Source organism: Myotis brandtii, unplaced genomic scaffold, assembly GCF_000412655.1.
Source record: "Myotis brandtii unplaced genomic scaffold, ASM41265v1 scaffold299, whole genome shotgun sequence".
NCBI lineage: Eukaryota > Metazoa > Chordata > Mammalia > Chiroptera > Vespertilionidae > Myotis > Myotis brandtii.
In genome coordinates this window covers 893,194-904,722 of record NW_005361430.1, presented here as the reverse complement: position 1 = coordinate 904,722, position 11,529 = coordinate 893,194, and the positions used below count along the sequence as shown (strand labels likewise).

General features: G+C 39.8%; 1 protein-coding gene across 1 annotated transcript in view; it reads right to left on the bottom strand.

The window, feature by feature from the left end:
* Positions 1-11,529, bottom strand: part of GYS2 (glycogen synthase 2 (liver)) — a 46,345-nt gene that overhangs the window by 22,671 nt on the left and 12,145 nt on the right. Inside the window, exons 4-7 of the mRNA XM_005869568.2 lie at positions 9,668-9,850; positions 3,584-3,728; positions 2,984-3,101; positions 2,681-2,801 (exon numbers count right to left, since the gene is read on the bottom strand). Of these exons, the coding sequence (XP_005869630.1) occupies positions 2,681-2,801; positions 2,984-3,101; positions 3,584-3,728; positions 9,668-9,850 (567 nt within the window). The remainder of the gene's footprint in view (positions 1-2,680; positions 2,802-2,983; positions 3,102-3,583; positions 3,729-9,667; positions 9,851-11,529) is intronic.

The following is an 11,529-nucleotide window of genomic DNA, read 5'->3' as shown; positions in this document are numbered from 1 at the left end:
GAGTGGATTAGAAAACTGTGGTACATCTACACAATGGAATACTATGCTGCGGTAAAAAAGAAGGAATTCTTACCATTTGCAACAGCATGGATGGAACTGGAGAGCATTATGCTAAGCAAAATAAGCCAGTTAGAGAAAGATAAACATCACATGATCTCACTCATTTGTGGAATATAGTGAACATCATAAACTGATGAACAAAAATAGATACAGAAACAACGAAGCATTGAACAAACTGTCAAACTTCAGCAGGAAGGCAAGAGAGGGTTGGAGGGGGTAAGAGATCAACCAAATCAACCAAATGACTTATATTCATGGACACAGACACTAGCAAGGTGAGGGCATATGCCGGGGACGGGGGGTTGGGGAGGGTTGGAGGGGAGAGGCCAGGGAGAAGTCAATAGGGGAAAAAGGAGACATATGTTCTACTATTTGTAATACTTTAAGCAATAAAAAAGGAAAAAAAAGTCTATGGAAGCCATAGCACAGGAAACATGATATAACATTGTAGAGCTTCCTTACCCTCAGCAGGAAATTGAGCCTGGATAAGGATTCTAGGAAGATGTCAGCTCCTTTGTTTGAAAACTCATACCTCCCAGCAATGAAAAAGAACAAAGTTTTTTCAAGATCAAAGTCCAGATGACTAAAACAAAACAAGACAGTTTCAAATGAAAGAAAGCACCAGCAACAAAATGTACACAGGAATCCTGTTAAAGTACAAAGGGGATGGGAAAGATAAACATGTACTGTAACAACACTGTTTTCTCTATACCAGAGATCCCTAACATTGCACCCTGATTTTTTTTTAAGAAAGAAAAACACATACCCATAAAAATGACCCCGAACAAATTCTTGTATCCTAGCCTTGTACATTGCATGTAGATTTTGAAACTCATGCATTGCTGAAAATTTCTTAACATTCAAGCCATTTGGAGTAACTACATCTGGAAAAGCCAAAATAAAATAGTTATGGAAATGTTCTTTTGAGAGAGGATATCATTGTAGAAAAACAGTGTATTTGAATTTATGTAAAGTTTGATTCTATTAACGTTTCCAGGTTATGACTATCATAGAATTGAAAATTCATAAATGTTCACAAAAAATTGTAGAAATAGGAAACGAGGAGTGCATGACCAAAATAACATTGGTTCAATGACATAGTAGAGTTAAAAGCAATAATGCTGATTGTTATAGTTTCATTGCTTACTATGCACCAGGCACGGCTCGCAATGCTTCACAATGTAACTCATTAAATCCTTGTAACAACCAATGGAGTCGGTGCTCTCATTTGCATTTACAGTGGCAAAACCCTTTTTTCCCCCCTCTACTGTTTTATGCTTTTTGTTTGTTTGTTTGAACCAAAGTTCTTATGCTCTCTTGTCATTTGGAATGGAAAGATCAGTGACAAACTGAGGGGTCAGCATTACCAGGCTTTCTCTTCAGCATGTGTTCTGCCTCTATTGCTGTTATTTCAGAAACTGTGGTGAACACGTGTGCACAATGGACAGAGGCCCGCTCCATGCAATACCGGTGGTAGATCTGCCTTTCCCCAGCCTCTTTGTCTATGTCAAACTGTTCAAAACAAAACACAAGCACAAAAAATAAAAATAAAAATAAAATAAAAAAACACAAGCACGTGTCCATTTGCGTACACTGATTCTTCCACACAAGCAAAACAAAATCACATATTTTTCCTATTGTGCTCCCCAAAAGCCGTGTGAAATTTTATGCCCACTAAAAAGTAATGAACATTTGTATTTAATCCCATTACTAAGTGCAGAGCTACTTATGCTTAAACAGGTGTTGCTTACCTATTTCTGCTTCTAAAGTGCTATGTAAACCCCTGAGTAAATGACATTTCCACTTTGTTATAATCACATAGAAATCTTGATTTTCTTTGGCATTTCAATTATACTTTTATTTATCCCACATTTTATAAATACTGAGCTAATTTCTTTCCCCAAGGTCGTTATCATGTTTTTGCCCATGAACAATGAAGTAAAGCTGACATTAAACTTGATACAAAAAATTAAGTTAATTATTATTATCCTTAACTCACTGAAAGGAAGCCTGACAAAGAAAAGACAAATGTTTTTCCATGAATATTGTAGTCCTACCACTATATAATTTCAAGGGTGTACAGTTATATTAATTAGATAGTGTGATAGACTGTGTAATCATTCTATCAAGCCAGTCAGAATATTCATTATTCTGGGTATCTTAACTTAAAAATATACGCACAATAAGCCAAACCCCCACAATTAAATAGCTGGCAACAGTTGCGGGCTTTTGCCATTTGGCTTAGTTACTGAATATTATTTCTAATATAGTTGCATATGAAGGTAGCAGTGTCTAAGAGAAAAAGCTATATAGTTTCTGGCCTTGTATCAGCAATGCACTCTTCATATTAGAAGCTTTTCGAGGGTTGGAGGGGGTAAGAGATCAACCAAATCAACCAAATGACTTATATTCATGGACACAGACACTAGCAAGGTGAGGGCATATGCCGGGGACGGGGGGTTGGGGAGGGTTGGAGGGGAGAGGCCAGGGAGAAGTCAATAGGGGAAAAAGGAGACATATGTTCTACTATTTGTAATACTTTAAGCAATAAAAAAGGAAAAAAAAGTCTATGGAAGCCATAGCACAGGAAACATGATATAACATTGTAGAGCTTCCTTACCCTCAGCAGGAAATTGAGCCTGGATAAGGACTCTAGGAAGATGTCAGCTCCTTTGTTTGAAAACTCATACCTCCCAGCAATGAAAAAGAACAAAGTTTTTTCAAGATCAAAGTCCAGATGACTAAAACAAAACAAGACAGTTTCAAATGAAAGAAAGCACCAGCAACAAAATGTACACAGGAATCCTGTTAAAGTACAAAGGGGATGGGAAAGATAAACATGTACTGTAACAACACTGTTTTCTCTATACCAGAGATCCCTAACATTGCACCCTAATTTTTTTTAAGAAAGAAAAACACATACCCATAAAAATGACCCCGAACAAATTCTTGTATCCTAGCCTTGTACATTGCATGTAGATTTTGAAACTCATGCATTGCTGAAAATTTCTTAACATTCAAGCCATTTGGAGTAACTACATCTGGAAAAGCCAAAATAAAATAGTTATGAAAATGTTCTTTTGAGAGAGGATATCATTGTAGAAAAACAGTGTATTTGAATTTATGTAAAGTTTGATTCTATTAACGTTTCCAGGTTATGACTATCATAGAATTGAAAATTCATAAATGTTCACAAAAATTGTAGAAATAGGAAACGAGGAGTGCATGACCAAAATAACATTGGTTCAATGACATAGTAGAGTTAAAAGCAATAATGCTGATTGTTATAGTTTCATTGCTTACTATGCACCAGGCACGGCTCGCAATGCTTCACAATGTAACTCATTAAATCCTTGTAACAACCAATGGAGTCGGTGCTCTCATTTGCATTTCCAGTGGCAAAAACCTTTTTTTCCCCCTCTGCTGTTTTATGCTTTTTGTTTGTTTGTTTGAACCAAAGTTCTTATGCTCTCTTGTCATTTGGAATGGAAAGATCAGTGACAAACTGAGGGGTCAGCATTACCAGGCTTTCTCTTCAGCATGTGTTCTGCCTCTATTGCTGTTATTTCAGAAACTGTGGTGAACACGTGCGCACAATGGACGGAGGCCCGCTCCATGCAGTACCGGTGGTAGATCTGCCTTTCCCCAGCCTCTTTGTCTATGTCAAACTGTTCAAAACAAAACACAAGCACATGTCCATTCGCGTACACTGATTCTTCCACACAAGCAAAACAAAGTCACATATTTTTCATATTGTGTTCCCCAAAAGCCGTGTGAAATTTTATGCCCACAATAAAGTAACGACAGTTTTTATTTAATCCCATTACTAAGTGCAGAGCTACTTATGCTTAAACAGGTGTTGCTTACCTATTTCTGCTTCTAAAGTGCTATGTAAACCCCTGAGTAAATGACATTTCCACTTTGTTATAATCACATAGAAATCTTGATTTTCTTTGGCATTTCAATTATACTTTTATTTATCCCACATTTTATAAATACTGAGCTAATTTCTTTCCCCAAGGTCGTTATCATGTTTTTGCCCATGAACAATGAAGTAAAGCTGACATTAAACTTGATACAAAAAATTAAGTTAATTATTATTATCCTTAACTCACTGAAAGGAAGCCTGACAAAGAAAAGACAAATGTTTTTCCATGAATATTGTAGTCCTACCACTATATAATTTCAAGGGTGTACAGTTATATTAATTAGATAGTGTGATAGACTGTGTAATCATTCTATCAAGCCAGTCAGAATATTCATTATTCTGGGTATCTTAACTTAAAAATATACGCACAATAAGCCAAACCCCCACAATTAAATAGCTGGCAACAGTTGCGGGCTTTTGCCATTTGGCTTAGTTACTGAATATTATTTCTAATATAGTTGCATATGAAGGTAGCAGTGTCTAAGAGAAAAAGCTATATAGTTTCTGGCCTTGTATCAGCAATGCACTCTTCATATTAGAAGCTTTTCAACACTATGCATCAGACATTCTTCTAAGCAGGACATCATATTTAATCCTCATAAACCACTGAGACACTTATTTTGTCTTCATTTTATAGAGGGGGGATCGAAATTTCTAAAGTTTAAAGAACTTGCTCAATGTAATATTCATATCTTAGCAGAGTCCCGTTGATCCAAATCAATCTGACTGCAAACTTGTGCTCTCACCTGCTTTTATACCATTTAGTCTCTAACTCAATCAACAAGTCAGTCCCAGTAATTACTGTACCAGAGAGAGGAAAATACTAAAAAAAGATTTATTAGATGTTTCTAAAGATTAGAACAAGATAATTTTAGAATAGTCTCTCTTGACTGTAATATTTACAAACATCTCTCTGAAATGGTTTGAACCTGGGTTCTCTCTATATGGTATCCCTGAATCAGCAGCTCTAACTCAATCAACAAGTCAGTCCCAGTAATTACTGCACCATATAAAGGAAAATACTAACAAAAGATTTATTAGATGATTCTAAAGATTAGAACAAGATAATTCTTAGAATAGTCTCTCTGGGCTGTAATATTTACAAACATCTCTCTGAAAATGTTTGAACCAGGGCTCTCTCTATATGGTATCCTTGAATCAGCAAAAGTTTTTCTTAAAAGCTTTTTATGGCTGGTCTTATTTATTCAACCAATCTCTCATTCAACCAATATTTGTGGAATAATTTATGTGTTTCTGTTACCTTCAAAGAACCTATAACTTAGTGAGCAAATGAGTAAAAATCAGGCGGAAATGAGTAAGTGCCTGAGTAAGGTATAAGATCAGAACAGGATAGGAAAAGTATCTCATCCTCTATAATAAAACCCTACTATGCAAATCGACTGGACAGCAGAATGACTGGACACTATGACATACACTGACCACCAGGGGGCAGACACTCAACACAGGAGCTGTCCCCTGGTGGTCAGTGTGCTCCCACAGGAGGAGCGCTGCTCAGCCAGAAGCTGGGCTCATGGGTGGCGAGCGCAGCAGCAGTGGAGGGAGACTCTCCTGTCTCCACTTCAGGCAGGTGGTAAGGAGCGAGGGGATCCAGACTGCGAGAGGGGTATCTGAGCCAGAAGCCGGACTCATGGCTGGTGAGCACAGCAGTGGTGGCGCGAGCCTCTCCCACCTCCACTGCAGGTGGGCAGTAAGGCACGAGCGGTCCCGGACTGCAAGAGCCCCAGACTGGGAGAGGGATGTCTGACTGCCAGCTTAGGCCCGATCCCCAGGGGTATCGGGCCTAAGCTGGCAGGTGGACATCCCCTGAGGGGTCTTGGACTATGAGAGGGTGCAGGCTGGGCTGAGGGACCCCCTCCCCCAGTGCATGAATTTCATGCATCAGGCCTCTAGTACTATATAAGTGTTAATATTGTCAATATCACCTCTAGAATGTAAGATTTTTAGGGATAAGAACCATGAGTTATGCATAAAATAGCATTTGGACATGAAAATTTAATTTGGGGAAAGATTATTTTAGGCTGAAAAATTAACTGCCCTAATAAACAAGTATACTAAGTCAAATGAAATTTGCAGAAAATAGCAAAATGTATGGTGTGACTGTGGCATTGGGTGTAGAATGTAGGAGACATAGTAGGGTGACATCCTGGTAGGATATAATAGGGCCAGACCCCAGAATTCCCTGAAGACAAGACTAGAAATTTAGCCTTTGTCCTGTATACAATGGCAAGACTGAATGGGCTTGTTTAGAGATATGGTAGAGACAGCCTATGTTTAAGAAAAATAATTCTGGAAAAGTATGTTTCCTATCTCACTGAGCTTTTGTAAAGAGCAAATGAGGTAACAAGTCAAATATTTATAAAAGTTCCTCACACATAGAAAGTGCTCAAGAACTTTAACTATTGTTATTATTCATTGTTGTTGTTAGGAATAATATGATTTCATATATGGGGCAGTGTTTAATATTTAGACATGTAGAGATGGGATGATAGGTTTTCTAAGTGAGTAGACCAAGTACGCAAAGGTGAAGACAGGCACTTGTGCATGTTTCTGTCTTTTTCTGGCCCCATGGGGCCCCTTATCTTTTAGGCCTGTAGTATGTATGCCTGGTCACACCCATAGGCTTCACAGCAACCCTATCTATTTACACTTTCTTTCTTTCCCCCATATTCATGACAGCATGTTAAAATCTCTGTCTGGTCATTCCAACATCTAAAACATATCTGGGCCTGGTTCCTTTGACAGTGGAACTTCCTTCCCTGTGTTTTTTTATATCTCATAGCCTTTTGTTGTATTCTAGATAATGTGTATAAAAGAACAAAGAATGAGGTATAAGGTTACAGTGGAGGGTAACCTTATAATTGAAGTTCACTAGTTTAAAACTTGGTCAGAGGAGAGAGTTAAAATCCATGAGACCATTGTGTACCAGTTGGCTTCCTTCACAATTTTCTAATCCCAAACAGCAATGTCCTCATTTCTATCAAGGAAATTCTGTTGCTATTAAAAAAAGAGAAGCCAAAACCTAAAAAAACTTTTTTAAAAGCATTAGTTGTCTAGCTATTTTATTTCGTTGAATGTATTGAGGTGACATTGATTAATAAAATTATATAGGTTTCAGGTGTACAATTCTATAATACATCATCTGTATGTTATATTGTGTGTTCACCACTCCAAGTCAACCTCCTGCCATCACCATTTATCCTCCTTTCACCCTCTCCAACCTCCCCCAACTCCTTCTTAGTTATCTAGCTATTTTAGTGGAGGGAAAAGTTGACCCATTACTGGACTAATAAGAATAAATTTTAAAATATCTTGAAGAGTCTCAGGAATTCATATGCTGGCTAGAATGGTTGGAATGCTCTTTCAGCTAATAAATTTAAAAACTTAAACCAACTTCAAAATCTTTGTGAATTGACTAGTAACAAAAAATGTTTTCAGTTATCAATTACTATTTGAGTAAGTAGTTTTATCTTTCTGGTTTTAGAGAAGTTGAATACTTTTATTTTTCTTCTCATTTCCCCACTCCTACCCCATGTTCATCTGCCTGAGCCAGAACTTACTGAGGCAGATCTTGGGTCTTGTTTCAAAGACTAAATTCTGACTCATTTCTTATGTTGAACTTTCAAAAACTTTCCATGTATATAATTTGGTATTTTTTTATGTATCACCCAAATTCTAAACCCAATGTGAGCATGGGGAGAAGGTCTACTATGGAAAATGATTATAGGGTGTGCTTTTTCTGTAAGAAATGGTTATGAATTTAGCTCAAAATCTAGTTCTTGACTACTTGTTGTTTACCAGTGACTCTGCTGGGCAGGGCATTTTACTAGAACAATGGACTGGGGTCTTACTTCAACCAGCGAGGGGCTTTAAGTTGGGGAATATATAATCCTATTTGAAAGTAGTATGATATAAATACTCACCTTTATCAAGAGGATAAAGTTGTTATATATAACTATATATACTACCATGCATTTGTTCTTTAAAAAAACAATAGCTGAAGTATATTCTAGTTGTTTTCCTTAATTACTATATAATGCTCTTAAGAATTCTCCAATAAAATATTTGATATGCCTCTCTAACATTTTCTCTTTCACAAAAATCAAAGTCTTCCCTTCTCCAGGAAAATGGTTGGTGGAGCTTACCACAGATCACTGGTTTGCCCTTATTAGTCTACCAATATCATATGCCATTAAAAAATTTCCCAGCTCTCCTGACTTTCTGAATCCTGTGGTGACTTTATTTTAAATGTACATCTTATGTTTACAGTTAGAGACCTTTGGAGTAGGTTGACCTTTTTATAGGTCAACTCTCTTTAGGATCATTCATTGCTTTGCAAATGTTGAAGTTTGTCAGAAAAAAAACTTTTCTGCATTCAATGTCCAAGTGTCTTTGAGATAGTAGTATAACTTGTCACAACCATTTATGTACCAGAAGCCCGGTGAATGAGATTTGTGCACTGGGGGGGAGGGGTCCCCCAGACTGGCCTGTGCCCTCTCGCAGTCCGGGACGCCTTGGGGGATGTCTGCCTGCCAGCAGTCAGACATCCCTCAGACATCTCTCTGCAGTCCGAAACTCTCGCAGTCCAGGACCCATCACTCCTTACCACCTGCCTGCAGTGGAGGCAGGAGAGGCTCCCGCCACTGCCTCTGTGCTTGCCAGACATGAGCCTGGCTTCTGGCTGAGCAGTGCTCCCCCTGTGGGAGCGCACTGATCACCAGGGAGCAGCTCCTGTGTTGAGCGTCTGCCCCCTGGTGGTCAGTGTGCCTCATAGCGACCAGTTGTTCTGCCATTCAGTCAATTTGCATGTTACACTTTTATTATATAGGACTACACACAGAGACACACACACACACTATTTCATAGAATCCTAGCACTTTTTTAAAACTGGAAAGTCTTTAGAAATCAACTTTCTGACGTACTCATTTTCCTGACAGTAAAACAGAACCTCTAAGATAGTAAATTGATTTGATTGGCAATAGAGAAACCAAATCTACAAACCCCCTGACTTAGTGGTATGCACATGCCTTGTTGATATTATTGGCAGATGATGTAAAAGACATACTTTAATCTGATTTAACTGGTGGGAAATAGAAGGAAGAAGTCAAAACAATGACCTTGGGTCATAGAATCGAGCAGTCTTCTCAAATGAGCAGACATAACTGGTCACCAAGGACCCACATCCCTGTTTTTAATACCTTCCGTCTTATTTGACCCTGATAAAAACCCCACCTATGCATTGCAGAGTTACAGGAGAAATCTGACCATTTTTTCACTTGAGAGATAGAGGAAGTAAGGCTCATGGTGCAAGCAGTATGTCTAGAATCCTGGCTCTCTACTTGCCACTCAGAGCTGTGTGTGATACAGGATCCTGGCAGCATTTCCCAAGCTCCAAGGTAGTCAGGAGCCCAACCTGTGTCCACAGTCTTACCTCCCCACCCCCACGCCTTTGAATCTTGGGTCTATTGCTCCAAAGTAGACACACACCGCCTCTCTGTCAAAAGGGCGGCTTTGTCATGCATATTGATTAGTTGAAAGGGCATTGCTGCCATCTGGCTGGCAGATGAAATGTCAAGATCAATACTTCTCATCCTTCAGCTTCCAGGATCAGAAAAAAAGGTGGTGAGGGGAAGGTAGTAGGACTCTTTACCGACTATTTACCTCATCAAGATGGTTGTAGAAATCGATGTTTGCTGCGCAGAGATACCTCCCAAGCAGTGTGGCGTGAGTGGTAAAAATTGTAGCGATAGGAAGTTTCCGGGCTCGAGAAAGGATCAGTCCGGTTCCGGCCTGCCATTCGTGGAATTGGGTAATGACGTGTTTACCGTCTGCATGGTCTGTCACCTACATCAGGAAGGAAGCATTTAGAAAAGCTGTCGGTGAAAGTTGATCTTGCTCGTGGCCCACAGCATCAGGAAAGTTATCGTGCCTGTAAGTTTTAGCTCAATTTGAAGGGATCTATACATGAAGCAGGCAGACTTAGCAAGAGTGTTTTATAGGATTCAGTGGCGTAAAGCCCAGCGGTCCTCACACTTAGCCTACCTACCTCAGGTCACCTGGAAGGCTTGTTAAGCACTGACATCTGGGTTTCATCCCCAGGTCATCTAATTCAATGATTCTGGGCTGGAGGGCAATAATTTTCATTTCTTACAAGTTCGCAAGTGATGCTGCTACTGTTGGTCCAGGAAATACTCTTATTTTATTTTTTATTGATTTCAGAGAGGGCAAGAGAGAGAGATAGAAACATCAATGATGGGAGAGAATCATTGATCAACTGCCTCCTGCATGCCTCCTACGAGATCTAGTCGGCAACCCAGGCATGTGCCCTGACAGGGAATGGAACCATGTCCTCTTGGTTCATAGGTCCATGCTCAACCACTGAGCCACACCAGCTGGTCCAGGAAATACTCTTTGAGAACCACTGACTTAAGCTAAAACCTTTGTATTTGCAAGTATCTGCTCTTGCCCTGGCCAGTGTGTTTAGAGGTTAGAGCATTGGCCCTCGACCTTCCAGTCCTGGTCATCACCTCTGGAAGGCAACCAATCAGCATGTCTATCTCTTCTCTCTCTCTCTCTCTCTCTCTCTCTCTCTCTCTCCCTCAGTTTCTTTCCCTTCCCTCCCTTCCACTCTCTTTAAAAAGTCAATGGAAAAATTATCCTCCAGAGAGAATTAACAAAAATAAAAATAAAGTATCTGTTCTTCACAAAGGTTTCACAGGTATGAACAGCACAGATCAATGGTGCAGCAGAAGCAGGTGACAGCAGAAACAGGACTTGCCCAGAAAAGCCTTGGGGTTTTTTCAGTGTCTTTGTTTACCCTTTGAACAAAACACACTCTCAGTTTCCAGAACTGCTTTACTTTAGAGGAAGTTGAGCTCTTACTTTCTTGCTTCTCTCCCTTGTATTCCCTTTAACAGAAGGATGAGAGCAGACACACACTCATGTGCACACACGCACACTTGAGACTGATTTCCGCCCTGAGGGCAGTGGCTCAGGGAGGCAGTTTGCAGACAAAGACACTAACAGGTACTAAAACAAGATTTCATGCTGGTCATTAGCCCAGATCTGCCAGCACCCTCACCCTCCTTCTCCTATTCTGTCACCAACACAAAGCAATAGGACTGCTTCTCCACCCTCTCCTTTACTTTGAGGCAGCCCTTTATGGCTATTGGACTATGATTCAATTAGTAAGAAAGACTGGCCAGATGGAACCCACTCCCAACATATAGATCTGTGATTTGGCTTTAGACCACACCCCACTTTGCTAGGGATGCTCTTTCTTCACCATCTAATTTTCAGGTTAAGCATCATCGTCTTGAGGTAATGCAAAGAAAGTGAAGAAATCTTACTGCCAAGCTTGGAGGACTTAGGAGAGTGCAGGCTTGGCTCACTTAAAAAGGACTAGTTTGGCCCTAGCTGGCTTGGCTCAGTGGATAGAGCATCAGCCTGCGGACTGAAGGGTCCCAGGTTCGATTCCGGCCAAGGGCACATGCCTGGGTTGCAGGCTCGTTCCCCAGTAGGGG